This window comes from Lathyrus oleraceus, chromosome 6 (assembly GCF_024323335.1).
Source record: "Lathyrus oleraceus cultivar Zhongwan6 chromosome 6, CAAS_Psat_ZW6_1.0, whole genome shotgun sequence".
Lineage (NCBI taxonomy): Eukaryota > Viridiplantae > Streptophyta > Magnoliopsida > Fabales > Fabaceae > Lathyrus > Lathyrus oleraceus.
Genome location: NC_066584.1, coordinates 341465562 through 341489219, shown reverse-complemented (window position 1 = coordinate 341489219; position 23658 = coordinate 341465562). Strand labels below are relative to the sequence as shown.

General features: G+C 33.5%; 1 protein-coding gene across 1 annotated transcript; it reads right to left on the bottom strand.

The window, feature by feature from the left end:
* Nucleotides 1–4232: 4232 nt before the first annotated feature.
* Nucleotides 4233–5584, bottom strand: LOC127096821 (putative expansin-A17). Its single transcript, XM_051035360.1, has 3 exons — nucleotides 5319–5584; nucleotides 4867–5188; nucleotides 4233–4763 (listed from the first exon to the last, which is right to left on the bottom strand). The coding sequence occupies exons 1-3, from the start codon at nucleotides 5434–5436 to the stop codon at nucleotides 4451–4453; spliced, it is 753 nt and encodes a 250-aa protein (XP_050891317.1). The 5' UTR covers nucleotides 5437–5584; the 3' UTR covers nucleotides 4233–4450.
* Nucleotides 5585–23658: the final 18074 nt, after the last annotated feature.

The window sequence follows — 23658 nt, the reverse complement described above, 5'->3', positions numbered from 1 at the left end:
TTGAGGGTTTCAAATAAGAAAATCAAGCCGTGGTTTTCCTTCAAGGTAAATTGGGGATTTGAAGGTTTTAGACAAGATTACGCAATTTGGATTCGATCGAGTGAAAGCTTTGAAGAACAGAGGTTTCTTGCAAAGGAGTAGCGCGAGACGATGGATCAAATTGGTAAATCTTAGGTTACAACAATTCACAATTTGGATTCGATCGAGTGAAAGCTTTGAAGAACAAATGTTTCTTGCAAAGGAGTAACGTGAGACGATGAATCGAATTGGCATTGTTGACTGACTTGATCAAACTTAGATCAAGGAAAGAGAAAGTGTTAGAACCAACATTAAACATATGATTTGTAGGGTTGGATCGCTACATTTCTCTTGTATACTACTTTTGCAAAGCAATGTTAATTTCATTATCTCAATTCTAGTTCAAATTAAGGGCATACGTACCCATAGTGAGACCGATTAAGGAACGGCCTAAACAAATTCTTGTGTACTCTCTCTCACTCTTCATCTTTTTTACATTTCATTTGCAAATTGTTGAACTCATCGATTCTACGATCAATACATTTGTTTAAACCTTTTGATAACCATTTAAAAAAAGGTTTTGTTGAGTTGATCACAACCAATTTGATTGTGGTTGAAGATCAACAAAACCATATAAATTTCTAAACGAAATCAATTGCATACAGAATGTTCGATAATCTGACTCTATTACATTTTTGTGTATTTTATCATTGAGAATAAACTCTACTTTTAGTATAACATTCAATTGGTTGTGGTTGAAAGTATTTTGATCAAATTTGTGTTCATTATCATACTTTGATTGTATATATGCATATCCGAGCATTTTGATAGCGGTTCGGTTTAGACGATTGATCCGGGTCACTTCTGCTAGCCGTTAATTTTTCAAAACATTTTTGTGTATATTTTTTAAATTGGGATCTATTCACCCCCTTTAGATAAGTCGCCTTCGTATAACAAGTGGTATCACGAGCTCCGGTTAATTCTGTGTTTCAATATTCGCTTATTAGAAAATGGTTACCGAACCTAAAAGGGCGTACAATAGAGCGCCCATTTTTACCGGTGAAAATTATGATAATTGGAAAGCTTGTATGCATATCCATATCAACTCGTCTGATAAGGGTGTATGGGAAGCCATCATCAATGGTCGTAATCAAATTACAATGACCAATGGTGAAGGTGTCGTCATACCAAAACCGAAACATCAATGGAATGATAATGATAAGAAATTGTGGTCACATGATTGGAAGTCACAAAATATTCTCATATCCGTACTTGGTGTTGATGAATATTATCGTGTTTCCCATTGTGAAACCACCAAAGCCATGTAAGACACGTTAGAAGTTTCTCATGAGGGAACTAATGAAGTCAAACGAGCTAGGATCAATACCTTAAATCAAGAGTTTGAACTATTTCGCATGAAGCATGGTGAAACCATTGTCGACATGCAAAAGAGGTTTACACATCTTATAAATCGGTTGAATGATCTAGGTAAGCCTATTTTCAATGATATTGCTACTATTAAAGTTTGATGTGTCTTAATAGGGAATGTCAATCCAAGATCATCGTAATCAAAGAAGCGAATGATCTTAAAACACTTAATCTAACAACCTTATTTGACAAGCTAGAGGAACATGAGTAAGAATTCATTTGCTTGAAAAAACATGAAAAAAAGCATGAGAAGAATATGAAGAATGCAAAAGGTAAAGATAAGGATGTAACTTCTTCACCACTCCTCTCATTAACTAGGAGGTTGCATGTATTACTGCTATAAATCACTTGGGGGTTACTGAGGCGGAGGTGATGAATGTGTTTAAGTTTAATAAGGGTGCTCATTGATGGCTCCCCACATGCCAAGAGATGAAGGGCCAAACATTCACATCAAGACAGTCTTCAGGAGTGGAGGATCGATGCACTGACCATAGAAGATGTCATTTGGACACCCTATGTATACCATAAAGTGCATCGGGAGTTTGATGATACTTCACTTTTTTTCTGGTTATCTACGGTGAGAGACCTTAGTGACTAAACACTTACTTGAGAGGTGTCTGAGCCAATTTGGTATGTTTAGAACATCCCACGATCAACCCCTATTGTGTCAGCTGAGGACAATGATGAATGGTTTGTATTTCACGTTGTTAGTTGTGCCTGTGCTATTACAAATCATGCAATGGAGGTTCAATTCCCTGAGCAGCGTGGGGATGATTACTTATAGTGGTACCTTACTGTATCACAACCTCAAATCATCCCACCTGTTGAGCATGCAGATGATGTTGGACCTTCCGCATGCCGGTTGACCTTTTGATGATGTGTCACCGCCTCCACCTAGTGTGGCTGACCAACAATGTCTGCAAATGATAGTCATACTTACAGATAACTTCATGAGTTTGGTAAACTCCAATGATGAGGTTTATACTTTGGCATCACAGATAACACACATAGGCCGTGGGGATTTATGTAAATTTTATTATTTTTATATTATTTGTGCATTATTTGTAAATTACTGACATTTTAACTTAACAGTTTATTAGATAACACTTTATCACTTTCATTATTGCGGGATTAACATAACTGAACTCAAGACAATTAACATAACTTAATACAAACAATTACATAATTTAACAAAATAATAATAAATAACAAAATTTAGACACTACTAGATGATTCTTGACGTTTCAACATCTTGATTATATCGTCGACAGATCTAGCAATTGACACATCAAACTCGATTGTTCCCTTTATTTTATTGGCCTACGATGATATGTTTTTCAATAACATTCAAATCTTCATCATTTTTCAGCTCAATGTTGTTATATTTCACCTTTCCTTCAATATCAATCGATGGTGCACGAAACTCGATCTTACCCACCTTTCAATTTTTGATGTGGGAAAACTAATTATTTAATTAGATCCCAGAACAACGAGACTAGTGGTGTCCTCGGGTAGCCGAAAATCAACATGAGATTTCACACCGTTGAAGTACACTACTGCCATATACGGATACTTAGACATTCTAAGATGTACTATTTTAACAACATATGATCCCTATTTATATTGAGTTCATTATTGACCACAAACAAGTGTTAGTGCAACCACAACCTTACAAAATTGTCGACAAAATCTCAATCGTGGAAATTTAAACTACCAGATATTTCATAGTCATGCTAAATATCCAATTAATGCACGAGCTTTTTAAAATATTGGTGATTTTTACTCTATTGGATTTTCATTCTTTTGGGAAAAATCGGTGATCTATGTGTTTTAAAAATAACAGTATATTTTCCATGCACCGCTTTTTTTTATTATAAAAACCGACAAAAAGACATACTAGATATTTAAAATAGCCAAATGGATTTTTACATTCATACCGAATTCACTTTGTATCCATTCGATATCATTAAATTATCAAACTTTTCATGCCATTGCTTTGGAGCTTGTTTTAGACCATACAAAGACTTACAAACATTATTTTCTTGTCCATGAATCACAAACCCTTCCGGTTAGTCCATATAAATTTATTCTAATAAGTCACTATTTAAAAAAACTGTTTTAACATCCATTTAATGTATTGTCAAGTTATAAATAACATCAATTAAAATAAGTATCTTAATGAATATAATTCAAGTGTTCGGAGAAAAAGTATTGAAAAAATCTATATTTTTTCTTTGCCTAAAACCCTCTAGAAGGTGAGTCTTATACTTATCAACTCTTCCATCAAGTTTTAGTTCTCAAACAATTGAATCTTGATTTTCTGTGGATTCCATTGTTGCACCTTGAATCGATAAAGATTAACGCCGCTTTGCAGGGACGAAGGAGCAGCAAATATAATTAAGGAAGCATAGATGATCGTACCATGATAAAGATGAAAATACACTGAAGTATACATTGAGAGAACTAAAACTTTCACAGAAGAATAATATATTTCAATTGTTAAGCAGTTACACAGTTAGAGACCTCAAACTTTAGACATGATACTGCAGTGTATCAGCTTGCATTGCTTCAAGTATTTTTCATATATCTCTAACAATTCCACATACGTTAATGTCACTATCTCAATCCCTATGGCCATCTCAAATTCACTTAAACATTTTTACATTAATGATATACATTCCATAGATACAATCAATTAAACAAAAACTATTTGTCTTGAGAATGCACAATTTCTTTTAGCTAACTTAATAATAACATATTTTCTCCCTTCTTCTACAAACTGAATATACTTATCAAATGATATTATAGCACTGTATATATATTATATATGGAAGGGCAATTTTGTAACAATAGTCATATACACAAGTGAGAGAGTACATGTGATTTTGGAACACTAAACTACTGTGTCCAGTATTTGATGTCTCTTAAATGTGTTCAAATAGCACATCTGGTTTATTATAGGATCTAGTATAAAGACCAATGTAGACAAAATATTATTTATTTATCAGAGCTTAACATTGCTGAAGAATGTTTGACCAAATCTCCAATTAGAGGGAACCACATCTTTAGCTATAACACTTCTTCCATCACTGAGTTGAATTCTGAAGGACAAGCTTTGACCATTAAGATACCTTGAGCTTAGCCAGTTAGCACCCCAATTCTTTGACATGGATTCCCATTTTTCCATTTTTGACCCTTTGATCCAAACATTGGAAATATCCCCTGCTCCCCCTACATTGCTTATAACCACTAAATTAAAGTAATCATTCCCATTCATTGTAAATTTCATGCCTCCATCTCTTTTTTTGCACCAAACTCTACATAAATGCAACACAACTTGTCCGGTATTAGTTATCTGAATAATGTATTTAAAAATTAAACTTTTTTTATAATAACAACTAGAGTGAATATATAACATACTTTCGGTAAAAGATTGGAACGATCCCGGCTCTATAAATCGCGATGGATTCGAAAGCGGATTGAGACATGTCAAAATGTGGTCTAGGAGGATTACACCAACCACCATTGTCATTAGGGAGATTATAGTTTGGGGGACAGAAATTAGTGGCAGTAACTGTTATGGAAGTTCCCTTGTGGCACCATTGGGGGACTTGACTTGCATCACAAACAATCTGATAGCAACCACCACATGATTTCCCATCATTAAACAAAACCATACTCAAAGCAGCTGTGTTTGTTCCATAATCACCTATTAGTTGATCTCCATACCCACATGCACCTCCTACAACAAGTAGAGACAAATCAAGTAAATCACATTTTTTTATAGTTTTAAATTGCGATCTGCAACGAATAAACTACAATATAAGAGTTAGAGATATCTACAATTGTTGACACATTTGTCTATATTTTACCCTTAGGTCCATCATAGAAAGTTGCATGAGCTCGCTGCCAAACTGCTGATGTTACTCTTAGTTCTGAGGTGAACAATCCCATAAGCACTACAACACCAATGAAAATTAGCTTCTCCATTACTTGATTGACGGTCAAATTTTCTTAGTTTTGTGTTTAAGAAATGATTCACATACACTAACTCACGTGGGTTTTTATAGCTCTAGTTTAGGATGATTATCTCATAGGAAATTAACTTTTCCATTACTTGATTAAGTGTCAAATTGTGATGTTGACTAAAAACGTGTTATTCTCTTACTATATAGAAAGAGTTTTTGTGTGATATACATGCATTAAATGAACATGGTTTAACTAGGAATGTCTTGCAAACTCAAACATTTTTCCATGAAAGTTTTAAAGATTGGAAGATGATACCATTTTTTATTGCTGCCTTTGTGTATTTCAAACAAGTTAAATCGTATACGCAATTAAATGAAGAAAATGTGAACAGTTTTTTGCTTTAGTAGTATAATAATCACATGCAATGGCCAAATATGTGCGATTAGCAAGGATGGAAAGTTTTTTATATTGGTAAATACTCGATCGATGCTTAATTATAAAATACTACTTTACTTATAGATAGTCTTTTATTATAATTTTTTCTTTAAATTTGTAAATGAAATAATGATAAATATCTTTAAAAAATTTATGATTGAAAAAATACAAATCCGCTTTTTCTTTCTTATTATACAACTAAAAGATATAAAAAATTATATAAAAATAAAAACTTGTATCATATTTGGCTAATTAAATAACTAATTTAATTTAAATAATGTTACAAGAAAATATGAAATTTAAATTTAAATTTTTAATTCAGAAATAAACAACACTTCACAAGTGGTATTTTGAATTCAGAAATAGACAACACTTCATGAAATAATATAACATTTTAAATTGTTGTTGTTGGCGAAACAATGCAACATATCATAAAAGCATTGCTCTAGACTAAACGGTGCAACGTTTGTTAAAAATATTGTTGAAAGTGTATTTTTCATAAATGGTCACAAACTTATCAAACAACACTAAATTATTCTATAAATTGAGCATTATGAATTCAGAAAAATATATTAAAAAACTCTATCATCTTCACACAAAATTTAAGATTTCATCTTTCCTACATTCAAGTTTTCATCAATCTTATGCAAACTCGAGCATACGTTGAATTATCATGGGTATTCCTACGTTCCAACTCTAAAGTATTTGAGAGTGCTTGAAATACTTATAAGAAAAGTGATTTTGTTCACGATTTTTTTAGCCTCAATTCATTTGATTTAAATTAATTTTTTAACAATCTTATAATTAGTTCATATAATGACAACCGATGCTTATGTTTCAAGCATCATAGTGATGAACCAAAACAAGATCTTCTTTCTCCTAATTGTCATGAAAATCTTTTATTTGTGATTATTATTAAAGATTACTACTTTAAATTTTTTGATGGCAATTCTCTATGATGGTGAAAGACACACAATTAATTTATATAATATTTTAAAGATAAAATACTCTTTTTAATCCCTTAACTATATTCCGGGGTCTATTTTGATCACCAATGTAGTCCCTTATGTCTTCAAACATTATCGTTTAAGTTCTTTTTCTCTAATTATTGTAAACAGTGTTTATATTTGCACGTGTGACATCCGAAGTGGCATATTATCATCAAAATTTTAAAAAAAAAAATTCAAAATTTTGCCTCAACCCAAAATCTAACCAATACCCTCAACCAAAATAAGATGCGCCTCCACCAACTTGGCTATTGTCCACTTGTGATATCAAAAACCATTTATATAGAATTGAGATTAAAAATCTCCAACATGAATTTTCAGGTCAAAGAATAGTTGTTACAGAGATATAACAAACAGCTAGGGAATAAGGAACTGATAATGCTTAGAACAGATTTCTAAGGTAACATTACATCATTAAGTAACAGTTCTAGATTGAATTTGTCTTGTCTTCCAGATTAGAATGTACCTCGCAACATCTTTTCATTATGCATGCTTCTTTTTTAATTTTAGACATATATTCATATAACCATTCTTCAATTTCTGCAACTTTGCTAGATTCATCAACTTCTGTAGTCTTTCCACTTAATATTCATATTATCATTTTAGATGGTAGAAGTTGATATACCTCGATCATTGTTTGAGGAGCAAGGTAGACAGTTTTATGGAGCCAACCTATTAGAAATGCAGGTATTGATTAAGTAGCAACATTTTTTGGCCAATCAAGAAACTTTGATGCAGACAAAAGTAAAACTAATTGAGCAGCAACTGGCTTCTCTATCAAGTCCAAATGCCGTGAACGAATATATTGAGCTTCATAAAGACAATATAACAAATTTGATCAAACAGAGCCTGGCAATAGGTGACATCGGTGGTAATTTCAGCAAAAACGTTTTTGAAAAGATGGTGAACCTAACAAAAGCATTTCTGGATTTTATATTTGTTAGGTTGAATATTTTCTTTTTATAAATAATCAAGATTTTAATATATATTTAATTTATAAATTAAATTATAAAAGGTGAAGTGACCTAATGACAAAATATTTTGCCCAACAACCAACATGACCATAGTTTGAATCCATATTGAAGGAATGTCAAGTTATGATATAAATAATAATAATAATAATTTGAAGGACATGTTTCAATTGTATTGTTATTTGAAGTGTAATAATTTATCAAATTTAAAATTACTCATCTCATATTATATCTGCATGGGAATATGAAAAAGTTATTTCTTGATTATTTTGATATTAAAAATAATTTATACATTTTCTTTATTATTGAAAGTTGACAAATGTTTATGAAAAAAATTATATAGAAAATATTAATGATTTTTGTTCATTGTTTATCTTATAATGTGATTCTTATATGGATATAACATAGAACATTGTTAAACATGAAGTTAAGATATATGATTTATTATGATCATGATTGTCAATTGCTATAAATATTTAATGCATTGAATATGTTTTAGATATATTAAAGTAAAAGTGAAACTTGAAAGTAAAATGATTATAATTAAATATTTTATTGATAATGGAAGAATGACATAAATTTGTTGTGTCACAAAGTCTTCATGTCATATAATGACTATAATTCTTTTGAAGAAAAATGATATTTCTCCATATGAGGTATGAAAAGGCAGAGCACAAAATATCAGTCATTTTAGAGTATGAAGGTGTGTAGGTTATCATAAGAACATGGACCCTAAAAGGAAAGTAGGGTCATTGTGGGATCAAATATGTTTTTGTAGGCTATACACCTAATGTTAAAGTATATAGATTTTTGAATTTGGAGTCTAATGTAGTTATATTGAATCGTAGATGTGAAATTTTGATAACCTTATTACAGAGGATAAGGAATTCAAGATTCTCACAAACTAAGAACCTCGCGAGGAAGGTTCTCTACATATTTTTGATTATTTTGACACATGCACCAGTAGAAAGTACAACGAAATTAGAGTTTCGTGTGCATTAGCTTCCTTGCATAACCTTATAGTTTATCAAATGGATGTCAAAATAATATTCCTAAATAGATATCTTGATGAGAAGATTACATGGAGCAACCAAAAGGATATGTACTTCTTGGTAATGAACAAAAGTGTGCAAACTTGTCAAATCCTTGTATGGATTAAAACAAGCACTGAAACAATGACATCAAAAGTTTGACTCTATCATTGTAAGATTCATTGATTAAGGGGAGACACACAAGAGTATGTCATCATTAAAAGGGGGAGATTGTGAAGAATACATCTTATATCTAGTTTAATTTTGATGAAGACAAAAATTATCAAAGAAGAAAGGGATAAAAAATGTCATGTACATCAATGATGAAGTTGATCAAAAAGGTTGAACATAGAAATTCAATTGAATATTTGAGACAAGTGAACATAACTAAGGCACTCATTGAAATTCATACTATATTACTTTAAATTTCTCAGAATTTCATCTCGCACTTCATCTAAAAACCTTCTTGCATCGTCATGCATGATTATCTAAAAACCTTCTTCGTCAAATTCTTCTGACAAGTGTTTGTACACAAAGTTGTGTGATAACATTGTGATATTCCTTTGTCTTGTCGTGCCGTGAAATGTACAGAGTCACCACCGAACTTTATTTATTCCAAAGAGAAGGGGAAATATCGATAAAAACCTTAAAAGAAAAAGAAGATGGTCGTCGCAACCAAATTCAGGTTCGGGAGTCGATTATACAAGAGAAATGTATTAGCACCCCTCACATTCATTGTACTCAATGGAAACCGTTTTGATTATTTTGCACGGATGAGTGTTATTATGTAGAGGTTACTTGTGATTGGTTTTAATTAAGGGAAAAAATAAGTTTTTAATTAATGTGCTCGCTAAGTTAGTTGTGAGTTGAGTTAGTTAGTTAACAGGTCTAGTTAGTTAGTTACTTGTTAGTTTATATCGTTTTTGTTAAGTTGGAAGTTAGATTGGTAATAAGTAGTTAGAGTTTATAGTTGGTTAAAAATCTAACTAAATTAAAAAGTCTAGTGAATGTTAATTGTTGGGTTCAAAGCTAAATGGTTAGGTTAGAATTTGGTTGTTAGTTGAATTGGTTAATGTGTTTAAAATTAGTTATGATTTTGAAATGGACATTATAATATGGATCAATTTTGGGATTGAACAATGTATGTATTGGATTGAATCACCTTTTGAACTTATGATGCTTGTTTGAATTGTTTGGATCATGAATGCTTGTATCTAGCTTGTATCAAGTTTGCATTTAGTTCTTAATATTTGCATTGAACTTGAATCATTCATTTTCATTATGTTTGTGTGTGCATCATGATCTAAACCATGCTTGCAACATATGTACCTTGCATTTGAGCTAAGACTTGCAATCAATTCTGCATTGAATGTTATTTGGAGCTATGGTATGTGGTTGGATGTATTGATGTGTATGATGCAGATGTGAGCCATAACACATGTTTTAGGGTGGCTCTAAATTGAATCTGGACGTTCCTTTACTTGCACCATGATGGTGTGTTGATCATGAGGAAAACTTAAAGACTAATGAGGAGGCTTGATCATGAAGGTATTGGAGGCAAGTTGGAAAAAAGATGACTGGACTTGAAGGATGTGCATGTCATGGTGCATAGTTATGATATAATCCTTTATTTTATATTTTGGATGAGGTATTGTATATTTGGCTTGAATATGTGATCCCTTGAAATGGTTTGACTTGTTTCCTTTTGATTATGCATGTTTTGTATTGTTGAGACAAAGGTTACTTGTGTTGTATATCTCAAGTTGGCTTGAACATGCAGTAAAGCCTTGAAAATATTGATTGGTTGTGTAGAAAAGGAACTTGGATTTTTGTATTCTTGCAGTTTGTAATATGCATGACTTGTAGCATGTCTGAAGGCATTTTGGCATTTGTGAACTGCTTGTCTGATGCAGATTCCTTTTTTCCTTTGCAGGTTGGAATCAACATGAAGCATCATGTCATGGCATGGCATGAAACTCTTTCTTGGCCCTGAAGAAAACTTTTACATGGAGAAGTATTGAAGATAAATTGAAATTAAGATTAGAAGTGGTTGTTGGCTTGAAGATAGATAAGTCTTAGGATGGATTTAGAAGTCTTTGTCAATGGTCAATTGTTGACCAAATGTCAGCAGTTGACCAAAAAGTCAATTGTGTCTACTTTTTGTAATTTCTTTTTTCTCTTGTAGTTTTACCATATTTTTTTTTGTAATATCTTATAAATTAACTCTTGTAGTGACTTGTAGTCCAAGCCATAAAGAATTCCCCTCTTTTTTTCAATTTGAAATCAAATTCTCTTTAAATGAGATCTTCCAATTTGAATTTCTTTTTTCAAAAATGCATCTAATATTGCAAGAGTTCCAAAAGGGAACATCTAAATAAATTGGTCAACAAGAGTCAACCTTTCTTGGTTGACTTGTTGACAAAAAGTCAACTCAAAGCCAAATGTGAATATCTTTGAAAATCTTCTTTTCCAAAGTCTCACTTCCTTCCAAGTGAACCAACATAAACTAAAACAATCCAAGGTAACTTGTTCCCTAAGTAACTGTACACTTGATCCACCAAGTTGAGAATATTGATTATAATAAGTCTTCTAATCCAAAAATCATTTGACCATGGGACAAGAGGTCCATACATTGGGAATCCAAAGTTGACCAGTTAAATCTAATGTTATTGAACCTTTGATCTGATGATGTCACAATATGCAAATGAAGATGAATGAATGTAAATGAATACTAATTGAATATCTAGAGGAATATGTATTCAATTGCTCAAAGTCATAGGCCAGATAAAAATAAAATAGGGTATGGAAAATTTAGGGTATGATAGCTGACCCTATTTAATCTTCTTAAACATGAAGGTATGAATAACAACAACTTTCAAACATTCGAAGTAGAAAAGGATTAAATATAAAGACCAAAAAGTTTGCACTCCAAAGAGAAGCGATATGCATAAGTGTTTAGGTTTTTTTTCTTTTGTTTTGCCTCCACTAATGAGGTTTGACAGGTATTGGTAGTTGAGATATTCTCGCAGGGTTCCACAAAGGCAAGAGGATTGATTGTGTACTTGCAGGGTTCATAACTTTGAGAAGTTTAACCCTAAGTATAAGTTTATAAGATAAACCTAAATTTAGGAATAATTTTTACAATACGTAGAATTTGGAAACAAAAGAGGAGGAGGCAAAGTTGGCTAGAGGTAGAAGGAGAAGAATTCAAGGGATAATTTCATTGCTTGATAGGGAAATCAAGTTAAGGGGGAGATGTACTTATCTAGTGGGTGTTAAAGCATGAGGGGTAGATGGAGGGACCCTTAACCTCCTTAGGGTTGAGTGTTTTGATTCATAATTCTGAATTGTGACGCTATGATAGTTGTTATATGATGATTGTCGTGTTTTATCATGAGTCAATATTTGAATTATGATTTTTGGTGTTCATATGTATGATAGTTTGACTGAAATTATATTATATTTACCTCGATTTTATATGTATGAAAATCTGCCATTGAGGGATGATTGAAGGTTGTGACCTTAAATGTGTTAATGGTGATTCAGAGATGATGAACATGATATATTATTGAGTTAGATGTTAAGAGATGATAAAAATCTATATGTTTTCATGTACAATTATGTAGGGTATGATTTGGGATTGTTAGAGGTCAAAACTTGGGGTTTGGGGTCAAATGGACGATGGAGAAAAAGAGCGATCACAAAAAATCGGGACAAAAATGGGGTTTTCTGGGCTCTGCTATAGGTCGTAGCACGTGCTACGGGAGACCGTAGTAATGCTCTGGTTTATGGGCCAGAGGCGAGCCAAAAAGTTTTTTTTTGGCTGGAGAGCGCTATGGGCCGTAGTGCGGGTTACGAGCGGCCGTAGCAACTCCATGGATTTTGTACCAAGTGAGACATTGTTTTATCATAACTTGAGTTTCGTAACTCGGAACGAGATGTGGTTCGAAGCGTTAGAAAGTTCACGCAAATTACTATAAATTGGTAATAGTTTTAGAGGCTGATTTTTATAAATTTTTGATGCTTTGAATATTTGAAAGAAATGATGAAGTTGAAACTGTTTTATCCCCCGACGATTGTTGCCGTAACTTTTGATCCGTAAGTCAAAATGAGTTGACGTTTTAAGCATTGGAAAGCTAACACAATTTACCATCTAACAAAATTAATTTTAGGTTATGATTATGTATTGATAACATGAACAATTAATTATAATTGTGTGTATTTGATATGTTATAATGTTAAGAATGTTAATTACAATTGGTTCACAATGTAAATGTTGAATATTGATGATGTTGTTATAATGGCATGGTTATAATAATGTTGTTGAGAATGAATAATTATGGTGATTGTTAAAGAGGTTGCATATTTAATTATACATATGCTATATTTATGTTGATTATGTTACTGGTGGCATACACGATCTGAGAGGGGCCAATATGTATGTGTTATTGTTGTATGCTGAGAGTCCATACATTCATGTTGTTGGAACTTTGGTTCTTTTTTGTGAGCCTCGATCCTATGGTGATGGATCGGGTGCGAGTAGCTAATTTCTATCATAGAGATTAGTGAAGCGTTGCCTATGGTGATGGTAGTGATTTGGTGTGCTCCATTTCCAAGAGGGAATCTGATCCTATGGTGGGGATCAGGGGGCGAAATGAACCTGAGTGTTCATATTTGGTACCACATGCATGTCAAGTCGGTGTTGAGTATATTGCATAAGTGTTGCATTTGTACTGATTGTTGTTAGTGTGTTATTGGATGATAATACTTAATATGTTGGTGTTGATTGAGTAATGTGTATGTTGTTGTCATGTGATAATCTACTCCCGTTTGTTTTAACCGTTAATTATTGAAGTGTATTTTCACCCCTTTGCTTTAATATTGTCCACCATGGACAACCTGCAGATACTCAGGAGTAGCATTGTTGAAGTAAGTGAAAGATAGCTCTTGGAGTGGCTTCCATTAGTTTGTCGTTTTTTAGTAGGGTCTTGCTCTGATCATGTAACATTGGGTTAGGAATATTTGTTTTTTTGAAGTTACTATTTATGTTTTGTTGAGATCTCAAAGTTATGGTGAGTTGAATAATACAACTCTTTTTGTTGCGTTATGAAAGTTGAAGTTATGAGACTAAATGTCATGGGTTGCAATATTATGTTGATTTGATTTAATAGTGATTTTTCTATAATAATACCCTAAGTGAAGGTGAGCATGCGATGCCATGTTCTAAATTGTTATGTTATAACCCGTGTTACGGAGCATGTTATGTTTGATCGTGCGTGACACCCTGAATGGTTGAATTTTGTTTAATTAAATTACATATTAAATTGTGTCTGGGGTTTAGAGTGTTACATAAAAGGCAAGTGGTATAGGTCATATAGGTAATTTGCAAAGCTCAAGGTTTTCTCGTGCAAAAGGCAAATATGTCTTGCAAAAGGCAAGTGAGACTTTACTGAGGAATGACACAATTTTCCTCTACAAAATGTAGAGGAGACTTGCAAAAGGTAGGTAAATGAGTATGACATTTTATCACGCAAAAGGTAAATGAGGATTCCTTAGCAAAAGACCAAGAAGATATGTGAAGGTGAATGTGATCTCTCACGCAAAAGGAAATGAGAACTCCGTAGCAAAAGGTTAAGAAGAAGGATGAAAACGAATGTGATTTCTCATGCAAAAGGAAGTGAGAACTCCTTGGAAAAAGGTTAAGAAGAAGGATGAAAATGAATGTTACTTCTCATGAAAAACACAATGATAACTCATTAGCAAAATGGTGGATGTGATTTCTCACGCAAAAGACAATGAGAACTCTTTATCAAAATGCTAAGAATAATGGTGTTTTCCTCATGCAAAAGGTAATGATGATTCCTTAGCAAAAGGCTAAGAAGACTTGCGAAAGGCAAGTGAATAGTACATGCAATCCCTCACGCAAAAGACAATGAATATTCCTTAGCAAAAGGATAAGAATAAGGATGAAAGTGAGTTTGATTTCTCATGCAAAAGGCAATGAGAACTCCTTGGAAAAAGGATAAGAAGAAATGCGTTTTCTCGTACAAAAGGTAATGAGAATTTCTTAGCAAAAGGCTAGGAAGACTTGCGAAAGGCATGTGAATAGTAAATGCAATCCCTCACACAAAAGGTAATGAAGGACGTTTCTCGCACAAAGGGAAGAGAGGGTTTGCAAAAGGTAAGTATAAGATGAAGTAATATTTCCTCTACCAAAGGAAGAGGAGACTTTGAAAATGCAAGCAAATGAGACATATGTTATTCTCTACTTACAAATGGTAAGCGAAGGTAGAAATATTTTTTCCTATACAAAAGGAAAATGATACTTACAAAAGGTAAGCAAGAAGAAGTAAAACAAAGAATCTTCCCATGCAAAAGGAAAGGGGTACTTACAAGAGGTAAGTGTAAACAAAAAAATATGCCCATGCAAAAGATAAGAGGAACTTGCAAAAGGCAAGTAGGTTAGAAATAGAATTCCTCGTGCAAAAGGTTGAGGGAACTTGCAAAAGGCAAGCGTAAAGTAAAAGGGTATTCCCATGAAAAAGGAAAGGGGTACTTACAAGAGGTAGGAAAAAAGAGAAATTACCTATGAAAAAGGAAAGGGAGACTTGCAAAAGGCAAGTGTAAAGGAGATGATAATCTTCATGCAATAGACAATGGGAACTTGCAAAAGACAAAGGGAATAACATGATATCTCTCAGGCTGAGGTGGAGATGTAATTCTTGATATGTGGTGATCACTTGGACTTCCAAACATATATCGGGTGTCCAAACAATTGGGAAAGGAGTAAGTCATACGCCTAGTCCCTTATTTTATACTCAAGATGCAAATTTTTAACAAAGATAACTATCTCGTGCAAAAGGCAACGAGGACTTACAAAAGGTAAGTGAGGAGACATAATTTCATGCAAAAGGAAACAAAAGACTTATAAATGGTAAGTGAAAACAACAAGATCTCCCTGTGCGAAACACAATGGAGGACTTGCAAAAATAAAGGGTACTGACATATCCCCCATTCAAAAGGCCAATGGGACTTACACAAGATAAATGCAAAGGGGAGACGATTCTCTTGTGAAAAAGGCAATGAGAATTTGCAAAAGGAAAGATGCTTGATATATAAATTTCTTATGCAAAAGGCCTATAATACTGAAAAAAGGCCAATAATGTTTGCAAAATGAAAATAAATAAGAGATGCTTTGGGGGAATCTGTTGGGATGCTAATTAGGACTTTTATGGGGATGATGTTCTCTTCAAAGAAATACTACTGCCTAGGCTGAGGATTTGTCTGTGCTTTCGAGAAAGGATTGAATCTTGGCTTATGCTGAGTATGCATGTTTGAATCTGTATGGTGTAATACTCCATCTCGATGGATATACTACACGTTATAGTGTTGAAATGCCATGTAACGATGGATTACTATATGCGAGATGTAGATGTATGACCTGAATTTTATTATGAATATGATAGGCGGGGCTTGGTGCACTTTGTCAAAAGGATAAACATGAAGCAACATTTTTGTATACCGATATTGAATGGTGTTAATAAAGACAAATTACCAATGATGATTGGATTCTCAAGATACCAATGCATATTGGGATTTAATATCTTTTAGAGGTGTCAATAAAGGTTGGTATTTGAGGTGCCAATAAAGATTGGGATTTAGAGAGTGTCAATCGAGGTTGGACTTTGGTTTTTCTTAGAGGTGCCAACAAAGACCGGGCTTTGGCTTTTCTTGTTTCTTTTACAAGGCTTCATGTTATGCTAGATGAATGATATGCATGAGCGAAGCGACATGATTAATGCATGATAATGATTTATATAATGCTTTTGAAGGTTCAACAAGTGCCCCTGAGGTTGAAACTAGGAAGTGTCTTGCTTGGTTTCGCACCTCGAAAAAATGCGATCCCTCGTGATGGACGCGGAAAATTTTAGTTCGAACAAAGTCGCCACCGAACTTTATTTATTCCAATGAAGGAATAGGAAAATATCGATAAAACCTTTAAGAAAATAGAATAATGGTCGTCGCAACCATATTCGGGTTCGGGAGTCGATTACACAAGGGGAAGGTATTAACACCCCTCACGTCCGTTGTACTCAACGGGAACTTTTTAGTCCAATTTTCTATTTAAATGTTAGTTGAATGTTATTCACTTTTTTAGAGTAATTAGAATTGATAATAGAGATGGATGGAGACCTCAGAAAAGGGAAAGGGGAGGTTTTTTATTAGTGTGCTCGCGAAGATACAACAATCTCCCATCTTTTATCATCCGATATTTAATTTATAAAAGATATGTTCTTAAAGGTTGTATTAATTTGGGAAAATAGTTTGAATTTGAATTTGCAGATTTTAATCGAGAGTCGATGATTTGAGCAATGTGGCGTACGCCACTCGTTCGAATAATCAAAGAATGGTGAGGCGAACACCTCCCATTCTCTTCAATTGAAATTTAACTTATAAAGTTTATTCTCGTGAGGTTGTGTTTGATATAAAAGGTTATTTGAATTTATATGATTGCAGTTTTAATTGGATGACGATAAATTGAGCAATGTGGCGGGCGCCAATCGTTCAATCATTCGCGAGATGGTGAGGCGAACGCCTCCCATCCTTTTATTATTCGAGGTTTAGGATTAAAAGGGTTTAGAATTTGTATTAATTTGTAAGAAATGATTTGAATATTATGGTTGAAGCTTTAATCGGGTGACATGAATTCGAGAAATATGGCGTGCGCCAATCGTTTGAATACTTGAGAAATAGTGAAGCGAACGCTTCCTATGTCCTTTTCATCCCAAGTTTACGTTAAAAGAAGAAATTCTTTAGAAGTTACATTGGTTTAGAAAAAATGATTTGAACTTGTATCGGCGTGAAGTTAATCGAGTTTTAGACGAATCACTTGGCATTGAACCAAGGTTTTATTTATGAATAAGATTGGAGGAGTTTAGTTTGCAAATGATTATGAAATTGTCACAGTGATCAATTATTTAATTAATCAAAAAATTATTAATTAAAAATTAAATAAACCACTTAATTAATATAATCAAAATTAATTATCAAAATTATCTGATTAAATCAAATAGTCGATGTAATTAAAATTAATTATCTAAATTAACTAACTTAAATAAAATTTTAAATTTTAAATAATTTTAATTAAAAAAAACATAATGTGCTCCAAACCGGTTCGTACAAAATGACAACATGATTAATGTCATTCGCAAGATCGCAACGCAGTGAATTATCATATTAATGTATTGAGATTTTGGCGGTATAATAAGAAAAGTGTTGAATCCGCGTTTAACAATCCGACTCATCGCAATAAAATAGTTACAAACCCAACTTTATATTTACAATATCACATGGAGTATATCGAAACCGAATAGCCGAATGCTCACAAAATATTTACAACATCTTGGAGGTGCAACAACGATTAATGGGCCTAATGTGCATGAGAAGAGCCCAATATTCAAAACTTATATAATAAAACAAAATAATCAAAAAAATAAGTTTGATTTTATAAACAAATAAGAATAATTTTTCTTCTCATGGAACCACAAAATCACGCCTGCTAGGATCGAATGCCAAAGTGACAACCACACTTGAATCACAATATTCATAAATGAGAAACAAGAGCCCAATGTAATTACTACCTAAACGAAAACCAAATGAAAACCAGTTCCAAGACTACACCCTCAAACCTTATGTCATAACAGTGGTAGTATTCAGAAGTATTGACGCATTAGAATCCCGTAAACACAGTCACACATCAGGTTTGCAAAGCATAAACTTACACAATATGACATGATAAAATGTAGTGCTTCACTGTAGTGAAAAAGCCATTGGCAACCATAACATGCATTTGACCTATCATTTATCTCTACCAAATTTACTCGCACTTATCAGAATGAAAATAGAAACACAACAAAAAGATTGAATCAAGAACCATCAACATGGCCAAGGAAATTCATCAGTTTAAGCTGTTACCCGAGTTAGCAAGAGGATGCTTTGGAGTCCTCGCTTGGCCCTGCTTTAACGTCACACCACAGTCCGGAGCTGAAAACGGCTGTCGTTGACAACGAATGTGACTAAAGTGTTTTGTACGATGTTCAACGGATCCTCCGTACTGGAGACGGAATCAGACGATGTTACCGCAAATCAAATCCCTGAACACGTTTCTTCAATTGAACGCCTTTTCTTGCAATTCTTTCTTCCGCCAATGGTGACACAACCTATTCTCATGATGGTGGAGAAAGTTTTCACCGTGTTTGCGACATGTGGTCGTTTGGCGACCGAACGGTGATTGACGCGAGGTGGATTCACGGTCGTGATGGGAGAGATCGAAGGTTTGAGCGAGTGAGGAAGGATGTCGTTGTGAGTTATTTTAATGGAGGTGAGGTTCCATTTTGTTGCCAGAAAGGTGATGTTGTTGGTGGGATATGAAAAGCGAAGAAGGGTAGCAAAGTGAGGGTGAGTTCGTCGGCGTGAAGCGGTGGTTGTTGGAGTAGCGGCAGAGGCGGTGATTGAGAGAGGTGTTTTGTGATTAAAGGTGGATTGGAGGTTGTGAGAGTTGGGTGAGGACGATGAAGGTTGGACGAAAGTTGTTTAGGGATAAGAAGAGGTTTTGGTTTTCATTTTTGTTTTTTCTTGAAAGAAGAAAAGGAGTCCTCTTTCGTTCTTTTTCGAGGGAGCGTATTTGGAGAGTCAGTAAGGAACGTCCCCTTGTTTCCTTTTTTCTTTTTTTCTTTTATTCTGTTATCCGAGAGAGAGAGACTGTGTGAAGAGAGGTATTAAGTGGGTGAGGTTGTTATGAGTGGGGGAAGAGAGAGACGTGAGGTGAGTGAGCTGTTAGTGAGAGGGAGACAAAATCCTATTAGAAGATTCCCCCCAAAAAATCCCATTTCATTTTCTCTTTTTTGTCTTTTTTGGTGGTGACCGTTGGAGAGGAGTATAGAGAGAGTATTAAGATTTTTTTTTTATTTTTTTAATTCATATTATTATTAATTAATTTTATTTATTGGTGAATAGAAATGCACACGGATTGCTGACCATGACCTTTGATTAATCATAATCTAACGATCACGATTAACCCAAAGAAACACACAAAGAAGCACAAATTGTTAGCTAATTTAAAATGTCTAAAATACCACTTCTAGATGATTTAATCAATTTAAAACAAATTAAATCAATTAAATCAAATAAAATTCACAACTTCTAAAATGAATATGATAAAAATAAAAGGGAGACATAGATATTCCTATTTAAGTTTTCTGAATATTTTGGCGAAAAATAAAATTAAAACGACTAGAAATGAATAAAAGTCAGGCGAAAATTTGCTCAAAAAATTAAATCGAACGCACTAAAATGATCAACATAAAATATACTTATTGAAAAAATACAGAGTTTCTTTTAATTTCGAAATAATTTTTCATCGGTTAAAAGGCTCAGGCGGGTCAAAACGCAACTGAAACAGTCGCTGAAAAATATAACGAGCACACCAAGTTAAACTACGTGAGCCGTAGATTAATAATACTGACGTCTGCAATTTTAACTTTGAACTTTTTACCTGCTGATTTTGCACGTTCTTCAGAAATGATTTAACCAATTTGTCTGTATTTTCAATAATTTATTCCGACTGATATTTTAGGTATTATTCATGATGAAGTGCATGTCATGCTATGCATATGATGCAAATTAAAAATGAAATCAAATTTACGGAAATTTAAAAATGTCTGGACAAAATTGGGGTATGACACTTGGCCACAAGACTTTTTGTTGAAGTTGTGGGATGTGCTTAGCATGATTTCCCAAAATTCGTCTTGAATTTAGAGGTTTCTTATACATGACATAACTTGTATGAGAAACTTCGAAAGCATGGAAAAGAACTGCCCCTCTATAGCCAGTTTTGCCCTAGTCTATAGGATCTTTGAAGGAATTTGCCTCAAAAGGAAATCTGGGAAATTTTTACCATAGTGAATTGAGATGGCCTGCCCCTATTACTTTGAACCTTGGAGCAACGCCTCTGACTAATCAATTCTTGTAGATATTTGTCGAATCTCAACGTGATTTCCTCAGATAGACTGAATCCTAAAGCGGTTTGCCCTTTTGCTCAATGGAGTTTTAAGGCATTTTCCCCTTGGTGTGATCAAACTTCTCAATTGATGCTCATTGTGGAAACTTTCTTGATGCCAAGTACTTATTCATGAATAAATTGTTCATTTTGAAAATGATAATTCTAATGCTATGCTTATTTTAGTTTTGAAGTCCAAGTCTTTTTATTGAAATAATGCTGGGACATTCAGTGAGCGAATTACTGGTTAGAATGCAACATTGATTTTTAGAAGAAAAATGATATGATACCAACAAAAATGATAAGAAAATCTTTAGGAGTCAATTTTAACGCAATCTTGCCGTAGTATACTTTTGAAATAAACCCTGCTTCAATTAGGTATTTTGAGGGTTGTAACGTGACCTGGTTCATGGTTTCAGGATGAAAGGATTTATGGCTCAAATTTTACTTTAACCCACCCGTTCTCCTTGATGTTCTCCTGTCCTATGTTCAGTTAGTTCAACACAAGCGTTCATTTTTCAAAAGGGTTTTGCTGGTTAAGGAACCAATGAGATTTTTGGAGTGGCAGTCACCCACCTTTTTTTTGTAGTCACAAGAATTTGTTCGTGCTGAGGATATTTGTTTTGATTCTTTCTTGTTCTTTTTGTTTTCCCTAATTTTTTCCTGGAGCAATTTTTTTTCGAGTTTACAGTCCCTCGGGCCCTAATTTTTGTCTAAGTCACTCATTTTCAAGTTTTCGACTTAACATACTTTTCTACTTTTATTTATTTATTTTAAATTTCTCGTCTTTTGTTGGAATAAATTTTGTGACATTTATTCATTTGGTTTGTTAAAAGGTTTGTGACTTCCTTGTTCCTTCTGTTATTGAGGCACAACCGTTGTGAATTTGTGATTTTCGACCTTGTGTGAGGGATAAGATGTGGTTGATCCTCGTATGGGATACTCCTTTTTTCCCTTTTTAAATTTGACTGCATGGTGAAATTAACTGAAGATTTTCCCGTCCTTGGTTAAGATTGAGGGTTTTTTCATAAAGAAATAAATGCCTACTCCTAGGCTTAAAGGGGGTGACTAGGGATTATCTCCCTTATATCTCTGGTGTTTGGGGATTTGGAACAATGCCTTACATTGTCAGAAAAGTCTTATTCAAAAGCATACAATTTTGTGTATTTTATTTCATCATTCTTCTTTTGATTTTTGCTTAAACAAGAGTTTGACACTGATGAATAAAATATGAGTGAACACAAATATATTGATTCAAAACATGCATATTCATTTCATTATCATTATCATTAAAAAACAAACAAGTTTTTACAAGTGAATAGTACTTAAAAAATAAGAAAGATTACAAATGAAAACTAATTGAACAGTCTAATGATCGCCGACGTGATTAGCCATTTTATCCACCCACAGGTTGGGGTCATCATACTTGTAGAAGTTGATGTGATAGTCCCCAAGGGGTTTTCCCTTCAAACTCTTCCAACAAATGCAATCTCTTAGGATCTATCCTTACTTCTACTTGCACTGGTTATGGAATTGTAGTTGTGCCCGCATGCGGGGGCATGGGATTGTTCAGTATGTTCGGGCTGTTTGGTGTGAACGTGATAACCTTTGAATTAATCAGGTGTTGTACTTTGTACTTAAGGGTTATTCAATTCTTGATTGTGTGCTCGGGTGACCCTGAGTGAAACTCACGTCTAGCATTTACACCGTATCCCCGAGGAAGAGGTTTTGGAGGAGGCTTTAGATCCCTTAACTACACTAATGAGCCTTGGAGCAAATGAGGGAGTAGTTGACCGTAAGGCATGGGAATTGGGTCAAACTTCTTCTTTGACATCCTTTGTCTCTGTTGATATTAGTAATGTTGTTGTAGGACATACTGCTGTTCGTACTGCCCTGGCTGTTGTGGAGCCGCTAACCAAGGTTGTTGTCTGGCAGGGATTGCATAGGCTTGTTGTGGATACTAATTTGGCATTACCGCTGCTACCTGGTAGTAAGGCACTTAGGAAGTCTCAATCTTCCTGTAACGCCCCTAACTTATTTAATTGTTTTTATTTAATTATAGCATTTTATGAATTATTTGATAATTTATTTATGTGATGTTGGTGTGTTTTTGGGTGTTTTATGGTGTTTTAGAGTATTCGAGGATATTTTAATAATTTAATAATTATTAAAATATTTGGTCGAGAGCGGTAGATTTTATGTAATTATTTAAAATAACGATAATAATTATTTGAGGTTTATAATAATAATAATTTAATTATTTAAATATAGTGTGACTCCTTATGTTAAAAATATATTTTCTTTTTAAAATCAAATAAATATTTTGTTTAAATATTAAAGGTGTGACGCTTAATTGAATAATTATTAATTTAATATTTATTTAATTTTATTTATCAATTAAATAAATATTTCATTTGGGATTAAATATTTGACAATTAATCTTAACGTTGGATTAAACATAATATATATCGTAAGGGAGAGTGTAAGATTTAGGGTAAAAATTAAGTTTTGAGGCATATCTCTAAAAGGCGCATCTGAGTTTGAAGAGACCATTTTGGGAGTGATCCTGGGACAGTGATTTGGAGAGGAAGGAACATCAAGACCTTGAAAGCTCAATCGATAAGGTAGGGGGGAGATTACTTACTATATGGTGAGTTTTAGGCAACAGAATGATGAGGGTTCACTTACCCTCTCATTAACACCAGGTTATTGTTACTTTATCTCTGTGTTATGTATCATAT